Source organism: Mastomys coucha, unplaced genomic scaffold (assembly GCF_008632895.1).
Source record: "Mastomys coucha isolate ucsf_1 unplaced genomic scaffold, UCSF_Mcou_1 pScaffold22, whole genome shotgun sequence".
NCBI lineage: Eukaryota > Metazoa > Chordata > Mammalia > Rodentia > Muridae > Mastomys > Mastomys coucha.
The window spans coordinates 46,827,899-46,850,828 of record NW_022196905.1 but is presented as its reverse complement, the minus strand read 5'-3'; the positions used below and the strand labels follow the sequence as shown (position 1 = coordinate 46,850,828).

At 44.0% G+C, this 22,930-nt stretch overlaps 1 protein-coding gene and 1 pseudogene across 1 annotated transcript in view; both read left to right on the top strand.

Annotated features, from left to right (window-relative positions):
* Sel1l3 (SEL1L family member 3) overlaps window positions 1-22,930 on the top strand; it is a 110,245-nt gene that overhangs the window by 22,300 nt on the left and 65,015 nt on the right. The window contains 7 exon segments of the mRNA XM_031342288.1: window positions 3,208-3,334; window positions 5,268-5,389; window positions 6,340-6,455; window positions 9,926-9,984; window positions 18,131-18,263; window positions 20,252-20,384; window positions 22,434-22,574. Coding sequence (XP_031198148.1) covers window positions 3,208-3,334; window positions 5,268-5,389; window positions 6,340-6,455; window positions 9,926-9,984; window positions 18,131-18,263; window positions 20,252-20,384; window positions 22,434-22,574 — 831 coding nt within the window.
* LOC116070857 lies at window positions 13,053-13,789 on the top strand (annotated as a pseudogene).

Below are 22,930 nucleotides of genomic sequence, written 5' to 3'. Positions count from 1 at the left end.
CCAGCCACTGTTCTTTCAGAGTGCTTGTGAGATGTAGTTTGAGATGCAGAGTGCTGGTGTGTTGTGAGGAGCTCCCATTTGAGTCAGAGCTGGGTCTCTCATTAGCTACACAGTTTTTATCAGGATATTGACATTTTTCTTCTCTCCAAATGAAGGGGTTTGCACCATTGAGGAGCCAGTGCCTCTTGCTCCTCTAAAATTTGAAGAAACAAAACAAAAAATAGTTCAGAAGAATTTTAAACATGCATTGCCTTTATAGCAGTGTGTGTGTGTGTGTGTGTGTGCGTGCACGCGCGTGTGTGTGCATGCATGTGTATGTGTGTGTGTAAATGTTGATTCCTCATTCTTCAACTTCATCTCATATAAGAAGAATCCAAGAAATAGAATTGAAGGAAGGATTTGAAAAGATTATTTGTCTTAGGTAGTGTGGTGCACATTCTAGAATTATAAAGAAGTGTTGGGGAAAAAGAGAGAGACAGGCTTGAATTCTAACTTGGATATAGTTATATGTGTTCATTTATTCACCAATATATATGGAACTCCTATCAAGCAGTGGTCACTGATCCCATGTTCTGAAAATGGAAAAGGAAGGAAGGGAAGAAGAAAGGAAGGGAGGGAAGGAGGGAGGGAAGAAGGGAGGGAAAGAGGGAAGAAGAGAGGGAGGAAAGGAAGAAGGAAGTAAGAAGGAAGGAAGGAAAAAAGGAAGGAGGAAGGAAGGAAGGGAGGGAGGGAGGAAGAAAGGAAGAAGGAAAGAAGGCCCCTACTTTCATGGACCATGCAGAGACCATTGGATACTTGGGACTTAACTCACCTGTAAATGTTTTGGTGGTAGATGATGCTGTCACTTTCTAGGCTAGTCTTGTGATAGACAAACAACAAATGATCCTTAACTTATGACTGATTGATTTAAGATTTTTCAACTTCTCTGTGTGTGTATGTATGGTATATGTATACATGTGTGTGCAAGTGTAGTCATATATGTGTACATGGAGGCCAAAGAAGGGCACAGGGTATCCTCATTTATTGCTTTCTGCCATATTCCTTTGAGATTGGGTCTCTCCCTGAATCTAGAGTTTGAATTCTGGGGTTAGGCTTGTGGCCAAAAGCTCCAGTGATAATCAATGCTAGGATTGATAGGCATCCACAAGGCCATGGCTGGCTTGTTACATGGTTACCTCAATGTGACTCCAGGTCCTCCTGGTGGGCTAGCAAGGATGCTTAACTACTGAACCATCCTTTAAACTTTTGGCAGTGCAAAACCATACCTACACAACCTTTGTGTTTCCCACCTTTACTACAGTGTGATTAGTGAATCACATGAGCCAACACTTCATTGTAAAATAAATTTTGTGTAAGATTATTTTGTTCAACTTTAGGCTAATGTGCACATTTAAGCACATTTAAGGTAGCTAGGCTAAGCAATAATGATCGGTCGATTAGGGTATTAAGTTCCTTTCTTTGTATTTAATTTTTACCATTGAAATTGCTTGGGATATAATCCCATCATAAGTCAAGAAACATTTGTCTGATATTCTCAACAGTCACTGTCAGCTAATGGACAAGCCTATGTGCTCTCCTGTCTTAGATGGATGCTAAACTGTCATTCTTGTTAATTAGTTTTAATTGTAAAGGATGCATAAGATGATACAGAGGGAAAAACACATCAGAATTATTAAAGCTAGAGTTGATAAGAACACATCCGTGTCTTTGATTTTGTTGGGCACCAAAACCATGTACATTTGCAAAGTTCTTTTAGACATTTTGGCTGAGAGTTCTCTCTCCACAGTCCTTGGCTGTGGGGCACTTGGGTCCTAGGGTGAGCAAAACCTTTTTCTCAGACCTTTATTTTCCATTTTGCTTCCATATATGCTCCAGGCTTCCTGGCACAAATGTGGCTGTCTGGCCTTTTCTGCTTCTCTCAACACATAGAAGCCAAGCCAAGGTTGAGCTCAAATCAATCATTTTTTGATAAACTATCCAGATTCTAAAGACCTCTTTGCAGTATTTCCATTGACAACTTCCACCTCCACACTCATAACAGACCAGCAAGCCCTCTGTTCCCGAAGGGAACTGAAATTCATTTCATGATTTAGATGCTTTGAAGCAACTGGCTTGCTTAATCCTATTAAATATATATATATACAAGGGCTGGAGACTCTAAAAACTGCTTTTGAGATTTTCAGATCATATTAAACTCAAGGTACTTCTACACTTAATGACAGTTTCTCGTTTCTCTTTGGGAAACGTGCTGAGCTGATTAGTGTCCCGGGCTGAGAACGCATACTCTGTGTTTGATGACTCAGAGAAACCAACTCTTCTGTCCAAGAGGCCCAGGAAGAGTAGGCTGTCTCTATCATTGAATTATGGATGTTTAAATCCAGGAGAATTTTAGGAAAGAGGAAGGCTATTCCTAGGCCAAGTGAATATGGAGAATAGAAATGTATACTTAGCCTTCATTAAAGCAGCAGTTGTTAGATAAAGAACTGTAGAGCCTGGTTTTCCCTATACGATCTGTCAAGGACGAGCCGGCGCTCTTGAGTCTAGTTTGTGGAAAAAAAAATGCAGAAGTGAAAGTGCTGATGTCCCACTTGATCATTTGTCATAAAGATTACTGATATGACCTTTGAAATGTGCTGATCACATTCATTGCCTGGCATACACAGTTAGTTACCATGTTTGCAACCCCTGCCTCTGTTTCCCAGTTTTTACACTGGCCATAATAATGAGGATTCAACAAGGTAATGCATGTGTGATGTGTATAGCAGTGACCGTACAATCAGGAGCTCTGTCAAATCGATAACATCCTTGTAACACAAATAGAAAATGTTTTCCCTAGCATTAAAGGGCTGGATACGTAACTAATGGTAGAGTGTGCTTGCCTATCTGCTGCAAGTCCCTGGGCCCATCTTGAAAATGGATGGATAGATGGATGCCAGAATTTAAACCTAAAAATCTGTCCTTATAGCTTCTGAACTTTGTGACCTTAACCTTGGACTTCCCCTCCACACAATGGGACTGATAACAAAACCATTTTTTCTAAGATTGTAATGGGAACAAATGAGGATTCTGTGCTCTGTGAATGCTTGTTCATAATTTTAGGTTGTTGCTTTAACCATTTGGTGGGAACCGAGGGTGCCCACAAGGGTATGAGTTGGGGAGGGGCGCTCCTCTGGAGAGAATCGAAGGTGACTTCTGTGATGTTTGCAGATGCAGTTGCCCTCCTCAGCTTCCCCTATGCTTCCAGTGGAGAAAACACAGGCATCGTGAAGAAGCTCCTTAAGTTCCAGAACCGAGAACTAGAGGCCACCCGAAGCCAGCGCGTGGACTACCCCATGTAAGGACAGGCAGGTCGGGGGCTGGTGGGATGGACCTGTTTGTATCTGACCACCTGGCAGGCTAGAGGAAGAATCCCTTCGATGTTCTTTGCACAAACGCTTAAGGGGAATCGGAGGATCAGGAAACATTAATGTTAGGTGGAAATTATTTCTGCACTGAGGAATCTTCTATTTTCCTTCATCTTTTTGGGCTGGTCCCAGAGAGCAGACAGCAAGGTGTTGGAGCTTAGGTCTGCTGAGGCTTCAGGTACAGCCATCCTCAGCCAGCATAGATTGTAGTCATGGCCTTGGCCCGTTCGGTCCTGGAAGATTGGATGAGCTGCTAGAAGACTCGGGGCCTCTGATCTCCTCCATTGATTTCAGCAGAATCCACATCTATTTTTCCTTCTGCTGAGCTGAAGATGCTGGAAATGGCTCCTAGCTCACCTCAGATCAGATGGATTTAGCCGAGTGATTTAATTCTTCCTGTGCTGCTGGCGGTAAAAAGATCTTGAGTCACTCGCCGAGCGTATGTTCTCACTAAGCTTTCTTGTAATAACTTATCTTCATGAGCTTGCTCAGCTGGGTGGGTCAGGAGGGAAGTCTGTGACACCATCTGTTTGCATAATGTGACACTGACTTCAAGGCCAGCTCACAAAGGCCCAGAATATTCTGAAAGAGTTCTTTGGCTGTATCCTCCAAAGAATTGAGGGCCACTGCCCACCTTAACCCTGGCTTTAAATTAGCTGCTGGGGTAAATGGAAGAAGCAGGATGTGTTTGTTTAACATGGAGTCACGAGTCATACACCAAACACTCTGATATCCTGTTCCTTGTCTCTGAACTATCGGCCTCTAGCTCAGCCTGTGCAGCCTACTAGTGTTCAGCAAGTATTTCCTCAGAGACTGAGGGATGTATCCTGTATCTTGGCTAAAACTGTCCTAGTTGAGTTGGTTATTTTATCCTCATTCCTTAAGTCACAGTTGTACAGTTTTTCCCTTTTGTATGTGTGTGTTGTGTGCACTTTGTTTGCGAGCAGGTAGATACATGTAGGTATGCATTGGAGGCCAGAGGTCAACCTTAAGCTGTCCAAGTTGAGTTGTCCAACTTGTTTTTGAGGCACGGTTTCTCACTTGCCTGGAACTTGCCAACTAGACTAGGCTGGCCAGTGAGCCCCCACCACCGGCCCCCACCCCCACCCGGGATTCTCCTGCCTCTGCCTCCCCAGAGCTGAGATTACAAGCAAGTACCACTACTCTTGGCTTGCTGGGTTAGGTTGTCATGTTTGTAAGGCAAGCACTTTACCCACTGAGCCATAGTGTCTTCTTTTTTTTTTTCCCCTTCCCCCAACTGAGATAGCCCCATGTGGGAATGGAATTAAATGAACTGTATCATATAGGCTGGCTAGAATTGGGCTACTGAAGCAACCAAACATGAGAGTTAGGACAGCACGTTTGTGTTCACGTGTCATGTCGGGGGCCATTTGCAGAGTATTACAGTTGGGGCTTTTATCCTTGAAAGAAACAACATTTCTCAAAAAGCCCTAATTATGTTTTTTTTCCCTCTTCTAATCACAGACATTAGAATAGCTCCTTATCACATCATCTCTTATTAAAATCCATATTTTTATTCACTGTCTCGCTTTATCAGCCTCAATCAGGAATTCAGATTGCTGGCGCGTGAGCAACTCAGTGAGTCTCCTGAACGTTTCGGTGCAAGGTAGAATGTCAGTGGGTTTTGTACAAAGGAGCTTAACTCCTATCTTTGCAGTTACTATAACTACCTCTTTTGTCTCAAAAATCTCAGGCTTTGCAAGCTGATCTCCCATGATGAACACTAAGGCAAATCTACCCCTTCGTTAGAAAGAAAGCAATTTACTTGGTCATTGTTAACTGTAATTACCTGTTCTTGGATGATATCAATCTGCAGAATTTTCTTCTGCCTCACTCCTTTAGGGTCACCATTTCACTGTGGCTTTATTTACTCCATTATTGCGAGGCCAGCCTCTGTGGAATTCTGTACTTTGTTGATTCTAATGAGATGTACGGCACGCCTTCTGTGTTTCTTACGGAAGACGGTGAGTATAAACAGAGCCTGGGAATCATTCTGTAGTTTTCTTATACTCTTCCTCCTGGCAGAAGCATCTGTGCGGGATAAGGAAGATATTGTAAGCGCCATGGCTCTAGGAGGTTAAAATGTGCTTTGTTTTGCAAGCAGCCAGTGGGGATTGTATGGGGATTGTAATTATGCCACTTAAATGTGTAATCCAATAAAACAGGAGTGGGGAAAGAGAGACTTGTTCCTTCCATTAACACACACACACACACACACACACACACACACACACACACACACACTGCTTATTTTGGGTAGACTCAGTCAAATAATCTTACTAAAAATGATCCTGGAATTATGACAACTGTACAAAGTTGAAAAAAAAATAAATTGGAGAGATAGGGATGAATTTTGGATTCAGGTTGTTAGACAAAGGTATATTTGTTTTCATTTGGAAATAGAAATTGAAACTAGAAACTGGGTGTTGTTTATGCAGACAAGACCATAGAGAATCAACAGTGAGTTTCAAATTAAGTCTTTTTTTTCCTCCCCTTAAGGGCTCAGAATACCTACCATATTTACAAAGAAATGTATGTACAAGTACATTTTTGGATGTTGCTTATTTTGCTTTGTTTTGCTTTCCCCTGCTATTTATTTATTTATTTATTTATTTATTTATTTATTTATTTAACAAAGTCTGTCTGTGTAGGAAGAGAGGAACTCACTGTGTAAGGCAGACTAGCCTGGGACTGGAATTCTCCATCCTCCTGCTTCAGCCTCTGTTGCTGGGATTACAAGTGTTCACCACACTGCACTTGGCTTGGCTTGGCTTCTGTTTAAAGGAAAAAAGGGGATATAGTTTAGTCTCATAACTTCTTAGGGGGGTTATTAGGAAAGGCCTGTCCCTTCATACACATGAAGTGTTCCTCTCCACTCCAGACTCCATGAACTTTTCTTTTTTTTCCGTTGCAGGCAGTTTGCATATTCAAATGCATCTCGTCAAAGGAGAAGACCTGGCTGTAAAAACCAAATTCACCCTCCCTTTGAAGGAATGGTTCAGACTGGATATCTCTTTCAATGGAGGCCAGGTATCTAAGTTTACTCTGCCTGGAGTCCTGAAGACATCTCTTTTGAGCTAAAAAACATTGTTGCGAAGGCAAAGAGCCACAAAAACCTAGGAGGGAATTTGGCAAACGATGCGCCCTTTACAATTACGCACTTGCTAAATCGAACTTTATAGATGGAAGTTTAAATCATAAGACTCTCATCCCATTTAATTAACTTTTAAAGTGCTTCTTCCCGCTCTGTGCTGAATGAGTAAATAATATAGCCAGCTCTGTGGCCACAATTATCTGAGTTATTCAGTCCCTCTCCCCTAGGGAGATAGGCTTTGTGCACTTAAGTGTCAAAATCACATCGGCCATGTTTACATGGCCTTATTAAATCTACAACTTTTTGTTAAAAGGAATGTATTGGCTAGTTCAGCTTAGAAGTGATTTGACTGCTTTTGGCAGTTGAAACAATTGCTTATGCTTGGCACTAAACACACTCGTAATAACCAATGCATGTAAGTGATGATTGTGTTGGGAGGGAGGGTCTTTATCTATTCTGTACATAAAACATTGCTCATAACTCTCTCAAACCCCCCATAACAGAGGTTTTTATGGATTGTGGGAAATCTGTTGTTGTAATTGAAGACGATTCCATTTCTCCATCGATGCGAGGCCTGCACGCTGGCTTTTTCTGGTTACTTTATTTTCTCATCAGCTTTTCTTATTGATTTGTGATTTTTCTGGAACAAAACTGGAGGAGGCGTTTTTGTTTGTCTCGTGCGTTAGATAATGCATGGATAACACGTGGTCCTCCTTGGTGCTTAAGGTTCCCACCATTCTGTGTTCTAAAGAGAAAAAAAAAATCAGGTCATCTCTTGCCACCTTCCTAAGGGGACTGCATGAGATGCTAGCTGGGGATTTTTGCATGTTACTTTTTCCTTAGAAAATCTTCATTAATATAACTGAGGTCCACGTCACCCACCCATGCCCGTGTATATGAGGCACATGCTGTGCCACCAAGACAGGCAGCAAATCATCAGAGCAGATTCATAGACCCGATTCCGCACCTGCTGTATGGAAGGCACCAGGCTCCAGTTACTTATGGACTATTTATGGAAGTAACATTAAGCACGTGAAGAGAAGTCATAAGGCAAGCTTAATTGCCGAATGATTCATATTGATTTCTAGAAGGAAGACAGCGTTCCATGCTGGGATGCTCAGGGAAGTGCTCGTGTACAAGGCTTTTATGTTTGGGCAGAATTTAAATGGAGAAGAAAGGAGCAGGGCTTTCTGCTATGATTGGGAAACTCACAGATAAGCCAAGTTGACTGGTGTTAATCTGTTGCTACGGACTATCCAGAGACCCAAAAAAAAAAAAAAAAAGTTAATTCCTCATAGTTTCGAAAGCTCTTGATGGCATCTAGTGGGATGCCAGCTTGCTGCATTGCAGCATGCATGGGTATCACTAGACGGTAGCCAGAGAGAATGTTCTGGCTGCGATCATTCTCTTTCTCCTCTTCTTAATTTTTATTTTATATGTATACATTTACCTAGTTTAGTGTGTATATATGATGTGTATATGTGAGTACAGGAATTCTTATGCCACAGTAATGATATGGAGGTCAGAAGACAACCTATGGGAGTCAAATCTTTCCTTCCACCATGTGGAATGAAACTCAGGTCTTCAGCCTTGGTGGTCTTCTCTTCTTACGTAGTTGCTAATCCCATCAAAGAAACTCATCCTCATTGGTTTCATATAATACGAATCCCAGAGTCTTCACCTCCACCTACCATAAACATACACATTTAGGAATTAAATTTCCAATATATGAACTTGAGGAGCATAGAAAACTAATAGAAAAAAAGAGTTAGGACTTTGGGGCTAGAATGTGCAGAAACTTCAATTTTGGACTTTCGCTTGCAGGGCAGTAGGGAACCATAGTGTTGAACAACCAAAGGACATAGTCCCTTAGGTAGAGAGAAGAGCTGTGTGGTGTAATGTGTGGTGTGACAAAGCCACAGAAAAGTAAGAAGGGCGGCAAAGTGGGAAATCCCAGGGCTCTGTGTATGTGTGTGCTTGAGCACAGCATTCGAGAGCATGTGTGTGTGTGTGTGTGTGTGTATGCATGTGTGTGTGCATGTGTGTGTGTGTGTGTGTGTGTGTGTGCGCGTGTGCGTGCGGGTGTGGTATGTGTGTGTGTGCTGTGTGTGTGCGTGTGCATGTGTATATGTGTGTGTGTATGGTGTTGTGTGTGTGAGTAGTGTGTGTGTGTATGCATGTGCGTGTGTGTGTATGTGCGTGTGCGTGTGCATGTGTATATGTGTGTGTGTGGTGTTGTGTGTGTGAGTAGTGTGTGTGTGTATGCATGTGCGTGTGTGTGTATGTGCATGTGTATGTGTGTGTGTGTGTGTGTGTGTGGTGTGGTATGTGTGAGTAGTGTGTGTGTATGCATGTGCGTGTGTGTGTGTATGTGCGTGTGTGTACATATGTGTGTGTGTGTATGTGGTGTGGATGTGTGTGTGGATGTGCGTGTGCGTGTGCATGTGTATGTGTGTGTGTGGTGTGTATGTGTGTGTGTGTGCTGTGTATGTATGTGTGTGTGTGTGTGTGTGCTCTTTTTGCCAGTGGGTTTCAGATACTTCCAGACTTCTTGTCTTTCTTGCGGCTTACTCTGGACCCCTTCATGTACACAGGTTTAAACCTCTGGTGGGATTGCCACACTCACTGCCCTGATCAAGTGGATCAGTCACTTAAAGTGGTTGCTAAGAGAGACAACTGGTTGGGTTCTTTTCTTTCCTCACATGCCCTGTGACTGGTAGGGTTGGATTCTAGTGATTTCGTTTGCCCTTCCGTAGGCATAGGGTGATCTCTAAGTCTTTGAGACTCTAGAAAGGTCAGGACACGTTTGCTAAGCACTTCCTGTGGAAGTGTCTGAGAAAAAGTGTCTCCATTAGTCTCAGGGATTCACACAGTAGTCTTAGATCTAAGAAGAAATGACTTGTGATAACACATAACACCATGAGCAAAACATTGTCCTCACAGAAATGAGGGGAATGACTCTCACTCCTTACGGGAAGGGAGGCAGGATCAACGAGTTCTCTCCACTCTGGCTCTCCCCACTTCACTATGGCTCTGGTAAAATCAGTCAAGCTTCTAAGCCTACTTGTACTGTAAGGTGTACTTCCTTGTCTTCTTTACAAGAAGTTTGGAAGCATAGACAGACACATCCAGTCAACTTCTGGCTTGAAGTCTGGAAGCATAAAACCCACTGGCAGAAATTGCATTGTAGATATTTTTAGACACAGCATCCAGTCGTTTGGGGAGAGCTAAATTTATTAAGTCTTAAAATATACACAGGGCTAGTAAACTGTTAATTTTATTTTTGTAGAAATTAATCAGGAGAAGGACAAGCACATTTCATGAGTAAATTATACCAAGGATCGTATATATTTATAGCACTGGGTGTGCGGCCTTACCTGACCTGTATATTTCTCTCCCAATGTAGATAGTGGTCACTGCCAGCATCGGATGGAACTTGAAAAGCTACCATAATCAGACTATTAGGTAAGTGTTATTTTCATCCACAAGTAGTCTGTTGTAGGGCTAAGCTTCATGCTGTAGCTTTCAACCCTAAGATTATTCTACATACCTCATTCAGCTTTCCCAAGCCAGACTCAGCTGCTGTTGTTATTTTGTTCTTGGTTTTACATCTTATTTCTCACCTACTCCCTCATGTGTGTGTGCACTGCACATGCATGTGTACAGATGTTATGGTGTACACATGGAGGTCAGCACCATATGCATGTGGAGGTCAGAGGTCAACCTGCAGGAGTTGGTTCTAGTTATCAGGCTTGGTGGCCAGTGCTGGAACGCACTGAAGAATCTCTGGGTCCAAGCTAGGCTTTGAATTTTTATCTTTTAACAGGCACCCATTCTTCCTGCAGATACACCCCCCCACACACACATATGTATGTATATATGTGTGTATATATTTGGTACTTAACAAGGGAAAGTAGTCAATCCTTTTTCTGAATCTCACCATAAATTCTTCCTTTGTGGCACTTCATAATTTATTTTCTTTGAGAATTATCTTCTATGAAGGATTCTAAGGAAAATAAATCTAAGTATTAATGTTGCTCATTGAGAACGGCTAGAAACTTTGGTGTCGTGTAGAGCATAAAAGGAGACAGTCTCCATATTTATGTTCATAATCTAGACTTGAAATGTGTGCAGCTATTGATACTGGCACAGCTTTTCATCCCTCTGCAACGGTCTCCATGGCACTGGCAGAAGCTGAGACCTGGGACCCTTGCCTTGTGCTTTGTTGATTTCTAATTTGCTCCTAGATCCACACGTAACAGTGGGTTTTATAGCGACAAGCAGATAGCCTTTGTTAAGTAGTTGGGAAACCCCATCAGAGCTGGATACCTAGAAAATGGCTACTGAGGGAACCAGTGCAGAGGATGAGTGAGGTGGGGAGAGAAACCACACACTTCTTAAACCATTCTTGGTTACATGTAAATCTCATTGGTTTCTAGTAGGCTCCAGGAGTTTTTGTTTGTTTTTGTTTTTGCTTTGTGTGTGTGTGCGCGTGCGTGTGCGTGTGCGTGTGCGTGTGTGTGTGTGTGTGTGTGTGTGTGTGTGTGTGTGTGTGTTTATTAAAGGATTAGGCTTTTCTAGAAAGGCTAAGGATGTATTGTCTAAGCTGCCACCAGGTCAAGAGTGAGTCCATAGCTGTATGGAAGTATAGAGAACGAGTCTAGGGATGAGGTGGAAGCCTTAAAGTGTGCTAAAATCGGACGCATCCAACACAGGCAGGTTTTCTTTATGGAAGTTGCTGCTGTGACTAAATCAAGGGACAGAGAAACCCGGCAGGATCTGAGGCTCCTTGGAAATCTGTTCTATTCAGTGAGCCCTAGATTACCTCAAGGGTTATCTCAAGATGTAAGTTAAAGGTAGTAATCCCCCTCCCACCCCCGCCCTCGCCCAACCCACTCCAGCCCCAGGGCGGGCATTTTTAACAAGTGAATGGATTTCAAAGGTGCCTTTTCATTTCTCACATGATGGCTTTCTTTTCTACAAAACCCCAAATTCCAGAGGCCAATACACGTGAATGTAGAGAGGTCACAGTGTGAGAGAGTGAGGAGTGACATTCCAAGAACCACATCATAGGAGTGACAGCAGCTCAATGTTGGCCAGAACCTAGTACCAAAACCAAGAGGGGCTGTAGCAACAGAACTTCATCTTCTCCATTCTCCAGCATCTGTGGTGTTAGCAAGACCACGCTCCAGGTGTTAGGAGAGGTGGCCAGGACATTTCTCTAGGTCCTGGTGTGATGTCCCTGTGTGGCTGCTTCTATGCAATGTCTCTTTTGGATAAAGCTGATCCTATGCATTGGTGGCCCTTACTGGTGATGGTGGGGTAGGGAGGCAACTCAACTCAAGAGTGATAAGAAAAAGACATTTTGATTCATATTTTTTTTTAAAAAATGAATGCAAACAAAAAAAAATCTATGAACAGGGTACCAGACTTCTATAAAGACAGGACTGATATGAATATGGACCAAGACTGATCAGGAGGTTTGTACCAGTTCAATATTTCAGGTAGAGTATCCAAGGAGTCACACTTAGTCATGCTAGCCCCAGCCCTTAGTACTCTTCATTGCCAATCTGGAATCTAAACAAGAGCTCTACTTTTACAGTGATGCAAGCCAGGTAAATGACCAGCATCATGGTGAAGGCTTCCAGGTTGGGTTGGGAACATTGTAAGAATGCCTTGCTAGCTCTCTTGTCCATTTTTGAAATGTAAATGTCTTATTGGGTTTATCCTATGAAGGTGTGGGCAGTGTCACAGGAACAGAAATTAAGTGTTCAGCAACTTGTGCTGGCAAAGTAAGTGCCTATGAGTGACTTTTGGTGACAGGAATACCTTCAGGTTACATCCATCTGTTCACGAATCCATCTATCTGTCTATCTCATATTTATTGAGCATATTTCACATTCCCAACACAGGGTTTGATTCTAGGGGTGGGAGAAGATTAAAAAGAGGAAATGCAGTCTCTACTTCCAGGAAATGGGGGGGGGGAGAATCCGATAAAGGAGAATTGTTCAGTAGAACAATAAATTCACAAATAAATTTAAAGTTACAGGCTCTCAGAAATGCTAGGAAGAAACAGATAAAGTGACTTGAGACACTCAGAACTTAGATTAGGTCCTGAGGAATTGACCCCAGACAAAAACTAGACCAGAGGTGAAGAGTCCTCAAGTCTCTTCTCCAGGAAACTGCAAGTCTGGCTATCTCCTAATTCTGAGCATGGCCTATCTAACAACGTCGGTCAATCTTCCGGGCTCCGGTGCTCTTAGTAATAAACCAGGGCCCTTTTATGTCCAGATAAGAGGAAAGACAGTTTGCCAGTGTGTCTGAGGTTTTCCAAAGAGACTAGTCCGAGCTCTGGAAGAGTCTAGCTCAGCTTTTTCATGTCAAGGAGATTGATGACCATCAAACTGTGCATAGCACAAGGGTTCTCGTACAATGTTGTACAAATGCTGAGAATTTCAAAGGAGAAAAATATAGAAACATACTGTAGAGATGTAGATGGAGACTAAGATAGATGTATCTATTGATGGTTGATAATGATGACAGTTTAAAAATTACTGGGCAGTGACATAGAGACCAAGTAATTTGTTATTAGGTGGGGGAAGAAGAACCAGGAAAGGCAAGGACCCTTACTTTAAGCATCATATGCTAACTAAAAATACACACAGTAGACACCCACCTCTGCAGCCATTATGGTGGCCTGGCGTATAAGTGTGTGCGCTCGCAGCCTTTCCGCACTTCGAGGGCTCCAGGCTGCCCCACTTCGATGGAAATCCAGCTCCTCCAGGGCTGTGATCGCCTGGTCTGTCTGCTGCGGCCAGAAAGGAGCAGGAAGAACTGACCGTGCAGTGGATGGAGGATCCAGACCCAGAGGATGAAAACGTGTACTCGAAGAACCCAGAGTTTCATGGGTACGATGACGACCCCGAGGTGGATGTCTGGAATATGCACTCCGTCTTCTTCTTTGGTTTTTCCATTGCCCTGGTACTTGGCACTACCTTTGTGGCTTACATGCCCGACTTTAAGATGGTCGAGAGTGGGCCCGCCAGGAAGCTAGGATGCTGGTGGAACACAGAGAAGCCAATGGTCTCCCCATCATGGAGTCCAACTGTTTTGACGCCACCAAGATCAACCTGCTGGAGGACGACTGAGTGGGGCTTAAGCAGCACTACCCTGCCCGTTTTTCTGCTCACTCCCCAGAGAATCTACCAAAGGGATTGAAAGAAAAAAGGAGTGTTAGGCCTCCAGCTAGGCCTGTCAATTATTTGGCCAAGGGACCACACCTCAGGAAGGCTGATTCACCTAAAACTATGCTAAAGAGATGGGAGGAACAATTATTTCTTTAATGAAACAATGCATTTTCCTTCGTGGAAACTCTGTCCTGGCTGTAGTCACCTGTGGGGCCTCCACCTTCTGGTCTGCTCATTTCCTGGAGTCCTAAGTTAGTTTCTTTCCCCCTTCTGTTGAATACTTGCAAATGTCAGAGCTTTTTTCTTCTGTTGATGTTCTGGGTTCTCTTGCTTTATTTGTATTCCCCCTCTTCGGCTTCTGCCATGGGGCTGCTTGGTCAAGCCTCCATTTCTAAGCTTCATGCCTAGTCCCAAAAGGCATGGCTTTCTCTTCTCCACATTTCTCTGGAATCTGCCAGGATTTTCAGGTTGCTTGACTCGCTTTGTTTCTTTTAAACTGTAATAAAATGGTTCTTAAGCTTAAAAAAAAATACAAACAGTAGTTCCCCATTATCCAGGAGTTCACTTTCTACGGCTTTTCTGATGCACAATCAGCAGAGGCCCAAAACTATTAAATGGAAAATTGCGAAAGTAAACATTATGTACATTTAAAAGTGCATGCTGTTCTGAGTATAGCAGGATGGAATCTTTTGTCCTGTCCATTGTCCTTGGTTGTGCATCCAAGCACTGGGTGTTACCTGACCACTACGTAGCTGGGTCTTCCGTTATCCTGTCAAGACACCAGTGTTCATGTTATCCTCTCTCCATTTAAACATTTCCCAAAGCACGAGAGTAGTGATGCTGGAAAATGAGACTCCCAGAGGAGCTGTTAGATGCTTCTCCAAAGTATCATCTCACTCACACAGAAAGGAAGAGCACAACACTGAAAGATGCTTTGAGGGGAGCCCACATTTGCATATGCACATCATAGCATACAGGCCCTAATTGCTCTTCTTTGTCCTTTACTGTGTGGAGTTTACTAATTAAGGCTTATCATAGGTGTGGAGATTACAGGGGCAGGAAGCCAGCATAGGTAGAGTTTGGAGCAATACAAAGTTCTAGTCATCCACAGGGGGGTTGGGACCACACCCCCTGAGTGATTAAGGACTATGATTGGGGGCTTCTGTATAAGTTTGCATCAAACTTTCTAGACAGGGCCTTCCCTTTGTTCTGAAAACTGGAGTTTGCTATCGGCTTTTTCGCAGAAAACACACACAATTTGTTTTCTCCCTTCTCAAATGGGAGGAAAAAGAAGACACTTGTAAAACAGTTTGAGCCCCAAGCTCTTGTAGATTTCTTCAGTCTTTTATAATTATTTATTATAATTTCACCACTAATGTAACTTTCCTTTATTGAATCTGCTCAAAGTAGTAATGAATTTGCATATAAGTGTGTGTTTTTGGTTTTGTGTGTGTGTGTATGTGTGTGTGTATGTGTGTGTGTGTGTGTGTTACTAGAGATTGCATATATAGGGTCTTGCATGCTAGGCCCACACTCTACCACTGAGCCTTTGTTGTTTTATTTTGAGTCTCGCAGTGTTGTCTAGGACAGCCTTGAGTTAGCCCTCTGACTCCTTTTCCTGAGTAGCTGGGTTTACAGACCCAGTTTAACATGCTCTATAATGGAAGGAACTGGTCTTTTGCCCCCAGTTCTATTTTAATAGATTACATATTGAGGTCCATGCCAGGATTACAATGAGCATAGAGTTAGCAGTGTTTTTCTGAGAAATGAACGCATCTTAGAGAGTGTGTGCCTCAGAGGGTGGCACCGATGTCCCGCAGTGAGATGAGTATTCACACCTGTAGCCAACCATGTGCCTGACACTGTCCTAAATATTTTGTGTTAACCTCTGAAGATCCACAAATCTAAAACCTAACTGCTCAAAGTCTGGCAATGTCTGAGTGCCACATCAGATTTTAGAGTGTTTTAGATGTTCAAGACATTTCTGATTTCAGAGAATTGGGGATGTCTAAGTTTCCTGATTCCGGATGTTCAACCAGTTGTGTCTATGCACACACTGGAATATCCCAAGCCCTCTGAAATTGGCAACATTTTGAAGCTTTTTGGCCATTCAACCAGTAGTCTAGTCAACCTTCACAACAACACTATAATTAGACAGTGTTATTTTCATGTTTAAAAGGGGGGAGGGGAGGGCTCCAGACAGCCTGTACTAGGAGCTCCAATAGAGTTGCAGAGAGCTGGGGCACCTCAAGCAAACTGATTCAGAATAAAGCTTCTCATCCACTCAGCCCAAGCACTCTTATGAGAGTTAGAACATTCCAGTCTTTCCAAGGTCCTGAAAAACAGGGTCCGTTCTGCAATCAGAGTTACTAACTTTGTGGTCTCTCTTAATAAAAAGGAGAGAGGGAGGGGGAGGGAGGGGGAGAAAAAATAAAACACAGAGAGATAGAGAGACAGAGAGGAAGTGAGAGAGAGAGAGAGAGAGAGAGAGGGCTTCATCTACCTTAGTCCATGGAGGCTGAGACTCTGAAAAGATAAATACACAGAGTGGAAGGAAGGCCTCCTCTTCCATCAACGTTGCATGTGCCTAAGGGAATTCATTTCTTATGACAATGGTACACACACACACACACACACACACACACACACACACACACACACACACACGAGCGTGCGTGTGTGTGCGCGCGCACCCAATTCCCACCCTGTCCAGCCTCCTCTCTGAGTACCTGCTAGAGAACAGGATCTTGCTCAGAGGCAGTAAGTCCATCTCTGTCCTGGGATAACCCCGGGCTGCCTGGCTTCCCTGAGCCACCTGTCAGGAGCTTGCTGTCCCCCTGGCTTCTAGCTTCCTTGGCCTCCTGGCTTCTGGCAGCCTGCCTGTCATTTTGTTCTCTCTTCTTGGCTTTCCATCTGCCCTCTCTGCCCATGGCTCTCTCCTCTTTGCCTGGCTTCCCACTTGACTTGTCTCAAGTCTTACCTACCCTGCTGTTCACATATGCTCTGGTCACATGGTCACCTAGTCCTAGTTTGGTTTCTAAATAGGTAATGAGTGCACATGGTTTATCAAGTCAACACTAAGGAAGAGAAAAGAGTGGAAAAAAAAAAAAAAGATACAGGCAAGCCTTGCCTCCAGCTCTCCGGATGTATTCCAGCCTCTACCTAATGCCCTAGGGGGAAATAGCTTCATTAGTTTATTGAATATATTTCAGAGTTTGTGCAAATACAAAAATATCTGCTTACTGTTTCTACACAAATAGAAACTATTTTTTCTCTATATTTTCTCTATATATCCTCTTTCTCCCTCTCCCTCCCTCCCTCCCCCATCTCTCTCTCTGTATCTCTGTCTCTCTCTCTGTCTCTGTCTCTGTCTCTCTCTCTCTCTCTTTCTCTCTCTCTCTCTCTCACACACACACACACACACACACACACACACACACACAGTTTCATGTGCTTACAGTGGCCTTGAACTCACAGTAGCTGAGGATGATCTTGGGTTTCTCACCCTCCTTCCTCTTCTTCCTAAGTGCTAGGATTATAGACTATACCTAGTTTATGTGATGCTGGGGTGCAAACCCGGGGGTACATACCAACTGAGCTACCTCCCTAGCCCCCACATCTTCATTTTTAAACTTAGCAGCACTGTTTCTTTTCCTCCAGGTTTGCCTCCTTTTCAATTTACATAGTAAATAAAGTTGCGCCAGAGGCTTACTGGCTGGCCAGCCTTCATGGGTAGACTGCTGGGGTTTTCCGATCTTAAATATAAAGAACGATTCGAGAAGCATTTTGTGCCCTTATATACACCACCCACCACCTGTTTGTCCCTGTCTCTTTCCCAATGCTTCCAGCCCTTCCCAGCAAAATGATCATGTGGCAGGCACATTGCCTGTTGCTGCCCTCTTGTATCTGGCCATGACCTTTGGCCTTGCCGGGGATGTCTCCTCCTCAATGAATTTAACTTCTTATCCTTATCAAATTTTAAATTTCTCCTTAATCTGCTTTCTGTTTACTCAATAAAATTTTTGCCTTTTAGGGCAAAATATTAAAGGAAAATAATTCCCAATATTTCTCCCAGTTCTAAACAGTATCACACACAGTAGTAGATATTAGGTGTGTACCTGGGACCATAGTACATCAAAATCCTAACAGGTCACTAAGTGGGGAACTATTATTTTACAAAGGACAATAAACAGTCTTTAGGGCTTGGATGGTTGGAATAAGTTCACACCGCTGCTGTCTAGCAGAGTCAGGATCCAGCCCAGGTCCACCTGACCCAGTGGGTTCATCTGCTGAAAACCATACTGAGAGGCCTGTGGCAACTTGATTTCAGTCAAGGGGTTTGGGGACATCCGTGACAGAGTCTCTTTTAAGATAACCGGGTCCTAGTCCTTAGGGCTGCCTCAATCTTTTGTGCTCCTCTCTAGCTTTCATGAAGATTTCTATTATAACGACACAGCTGGCTACTTCATTATTGGAGGGAGCAGGTACGTGGCCGGCATTGAAGGGTTTTTTGGACCGGTGAAATATTATCGCCTCCGCAGCCTACACCCTGCACAGGTGAGCCTTGGGGATCAAGAAGTTTGCCAGGAGTGTGTGTGACAGTGGGCCGCTGGGAGCAGCAAACACAGTGTAAACAAAAGATTTACCCAAGCGGACTGAACCATGCGTGGGCTCAGCCACCAAACATAATTAATATTGAGGCTTCCCCTGAGCCAGCCCAATAATAGATTTCTGTTACCGTGCGGTTCATTTAGTACTCATAAAATGGGAACCATTTACTTCCTCTGTTTTAATAACTACTAGCTTAATTATAGAGTAGATTTTTATCAGGCTGTTGCCTATCCAGTGATTAAGCTAATGAAAGGAGAGAATCTTAGTTATTTGGTAAAGCTTCTTTTCTACGCTATTATTTAAAGTATCAGAAGAAGCAATACTCCAGCAAATTAAAGCCCTGTGCCAGCCAATCTTTCACTCATCCTCGAAGAAGCCCTGCCTCAGCTCAGGCTGGGATGTGTGGATCACAGAGAGCCATACTGAGGAGGGCTTTGGACCCCAGGGGAAGTTACTCTACCAAGGATACACATCCTAACATGCCCACGGAAGACTACTCCAGCCATTTCCATTCAAGTAGAAGACTCATAGCTCCTGACCACATAGCCTCAGAACAGTGCCTTCTCACCCCTGCTAAGGAGACTGAGGACCCTACCAGATGCCTGAGGGGAAATTGTCCTCTCTTTCCCTCGACCCCGTGAAGTCCAGGCGAAGACACAAGAACAAATAGGAAGCCCGACTCCCTCCCTCCCTTTGAGATAGCTAGGAAAAGAAAAATCACGGATTCACTTGTGCAGTAAATGCTTCAGAGTGCCAGACCCTGGTGAAGAGGAGAAGCAAGAAAGATGGGTTAGGCTGAGCTTCAAACATTTCAGCAGGTCAGGGCAAAAAGATGAAGAGCTTAATTAAGATCAAGTTGGATGCCAGCCTGGGACACAGGAGACCCTGTCTCACAAAAACAAAATAGAAATATTTTTTGGTACTGGGGCTCGAATACCACTGAGCTTTCTTTCGGCTTTAGACTCTTTCCTTCCTTAAAAACATTTTTAAAACATTTTTTTTATTTTCTTTTTTGAGACAGGTTTTCACTAAGTTGTCCAGACTGTCACTTTGGAGTTCAGGCATGCTTTGAACTTTTGCTCTTCTTGCCTGAGGCTACTGACTAGATATGATTGCAGATGGATGTCAACAGACCCAGCTTTAAAGGGTGTTTTGAAGATACTCTAATTAATAGAATGAACAACACACACATACATATATGTATTCATACATGAAACTAAAAATAATTTTACTAAGAATTCCTTCTCCTCCTCCTCTAATGTGCCCTAAAGTTTTGGATCCTTCTGTATAAAAAAAAAAAAAAAAAGAAGAAGCCACTGCTGGTTATAATCCAGTGAGCCCATTTCATGAGCCTCTGTTGGGTCCAGACATGCATTTGAAGACACAGAGTTAAGATTAAGTCCCCTGGTCCCAAGGAGCTTGCTCTTTGGGAGTTTGGCCCAGTTCACTTAATAGGTCACATGACATGAGTTAATTCTCATGAGCTTGGGCTCACTGAGGTGCACGGGTACATCTGGCCACATGTACATGGCTGTAGGGAATCGTGGTTTGGAGCAGCGGCCCTTCATTGACTCCTGCAGACTGAGGCCGCTGCAAAGCAGAAGAAAACAGAAGGAGGGCCTCAGGTGGCAGGCACAGCTCAGGTAGAATTAGCATTTGGAAATGGAGATGAATGCAGTTTTCTAGGGACTACACGTGGAGGGGGGCAGGTCTCCACTGATGTGGAAGAGAGAGATGAGAGATGAGTCCACGAGAAGCTGGACTAGCATACCTTGAATTGATCCTAATGGCACTGGTTTGCAAATCCAGGAGGGATGGTAGCTGGCGATGTCAATGAGAGACTTCAGACAGCTGAACACACCCCCACAGGTACTAACTAGCCAGAGGACGCTTGATGACGATTGATGTTCATGAAATTTCTTACCCTCCTGCAGGTTCTTAATCCCTTCCTTGAGAAAGAACTGGCTGAACAAATCAAGTTCTATTATGAGCGGTGTGCTGAGGTCCAAGACATAATATCCTCATATGCTGCAACAGTCCAGGTTGGGGGTGAGAAGCGAGAGACATGTAAGTATGGAGCTCTGGAGGGCATTTTAAGCTCTGCATTTGCATTGACATGCTTAGCTTTGCTTGGGGGGGCAGGCGGGGTGGGGGGAGAACTAAAATAGAAACATATCCCACGTACTGCTCAGCCCAGATACCAGCAGGATCAGGTGTACCTCAAGGCTTTCAAAGACAGATGGGAATCAGAGTACATTCCTCCTCGATCCTCACCCCTACCCAATCCCCCAAAGCACCAGCAACCGCCACGAAAGGAAACTGGTGGAAGCTCCCACCATACCTGATCGATCCTATTTAAGAATACAAATGAACCTTGCCTGGCATTCTTTCTACCTAGAAGGCATGTCTAAAAGAAAAGAAAAGAAAATGCATTGGAAAATATAAATTAATCACTAGAAATTATTGTACACATCAGTGTGCTTTTGTCTTGGACTACTAATGTCTGAACAGTGACTTTGCTGTCTGGGGCCCTGTTTTATTCTTAAAGCCTCAGATTAGCTCAGGGAGGTACCAGTAGATTCAGCAGAAGGAATGAATCTCAGACTGCTTTCACGAGGCTCACATGGCCTGGGCTCTCCTCTCTCACCCAGGGTGTGGACGGAGCTTAGGCTTGTCTTGTCTCCTAGGGTCCCAGCATAGATTTAGCACTTGTAAATTTTTCTGTGCTTTAGATCTCCATGTTTGATATGGTGACACGACAGCTCACCACATATGTTCCTTCTGGAAGATACATTCCTTCGGGGTGTTTTTCATCAGCAAGAACTAGTTCAGTATCTTAATCTTGCTCCCTCCCCCGAGTGGAACTTCCAGTTCCAGGCTAGGAAAGGAGGAATCCATAGAGGCACCTAAGCCATGCTCCAGGCTGACAGGTTCCCATAGTGGTCACATCGTGGTTGGAGTGGGTGGCAGATGGTCAACATCCCTGCAGCTCTATTCAAAAGCAGATTATCAGGCTGTAGAGGTGGCTAGGTAAGTAAAGGCACCTACTACCAAGCCTGACAGCCTAAATTCAATCCCCAGGATCCACATGGTGGAGGAAGAGAACTGCCTTCTCAAACTGCCCTTTGATTTTCACTTGAGTCATGTGGGACACACGGGATCCCCCACCCTAAACAAAAATCTAATTTAAAAATTAGATGGACTTGGGCTAAGGAGATGGCTCAATTGGTAAAGTATTTGCAAACCTGACTTCCCTGCCAAGAACCCATACAAAAAGACTGGATATACTGTCACTTGCCCAGAATCCCAGTGCTGGGGCGGTGGAGACTGGGGCTTGCTGGCCAGCCAGACTAGCATCACTGATAGCTAGCCGGGCTACCTCCAAGACAATGAGGAACCACATCTCAAAGGCTAAATGATGTTTCTGGAGGTGCCACAAACCAAAGGTTGCCCCCTGGCCTCTGTGTGCATGTGCACATGTACATGCATACCCACACACATGTGCCACCTTGCCATATATATGCAGGTATAGAAAATTAAAAGAGTACACTGTCCTAGTCTCCAGCTGCTGCGCTTAACGCTCGCTGAATCATACAGAAATAGAGTTGTTGCCAGTTGAGGGGGCAGACACACAGGAATAGTAATGTCCCAAAGAGGAAACTCATTTGGATCATTTACGCAGCACCAGGAGCGAGACCTTGAATTGAAAAGCCAGCCTTATATGCAGACCTGTTCCATGGCATCAGGGAGAGTCTCCTAAAGTCTTCAACTGCCTCACTTCCCTGGGGGCTCCGGGGACTTGTTCTTCGACGCACAGGCCAGCAAAAATGGCCTAGATCATTGGGCTCCTGGGGACAAGTCAGAGGCCGGCTGCTCATTCTGTAGAATTAGTCAACAGCCATCAACATCCTTGGCATGTCTCTCTTGGACTTGCTTCCAAATGCTGACCCCAAGGCAGAAGTGTCATGGCCAGTTTCAAATCCCCGAAAGACCCAAGCCAAATCCAGGACTATTAAGCCTTTCCTCCCATCCCGAGCTTTCATTCGGAAGGACAGCTTTTAAAAGGATAAGGTCACTGCGGCTCCTGAGGGGGTGATGCCTTCTGCTTCTGTGTAGGTGACTTCCGCAACTCCTACCTGGACCTCAAGCACAAGTATGGGAGACCCGAGGTGTGCAGAGCCTTGCCCTGGGAGAAGGAGCTGAGAGATAGGCACCCCAGCTTGTTCCAGAGCCTGCTGCAGATGGACCTGCTGACCGGTAACTGAGCCTCTCTCTGCCTGGGGTTTGGAGCTAGCTAGAAAGGAGCCCTGCTTTTCTGTCTACTCTCTCTCTCTCTCTTTCTCTCTCTCTCTCTCTATCTCTCTCTCTCTCTCTCTCTCTCTCTCTCTCTCGGTGATTTATGCCTTAATGTTATTTTTAACCCTAGTGTTCTAGTTTAATTTCAGATTTAAATTCTGCCCTTGTGTGTCCACAGCGCTGAATATATCTGTGCACATTTCCAAAAAAACTTAAATTTAGGGATCACTCAAGCGATGCTTTATCTAAAGCCAGGGCTGCATAATGGACAGGCCGCCGCCAGAGTTGGCCTCTAAATGGAGTTAGTTTGCAAAATA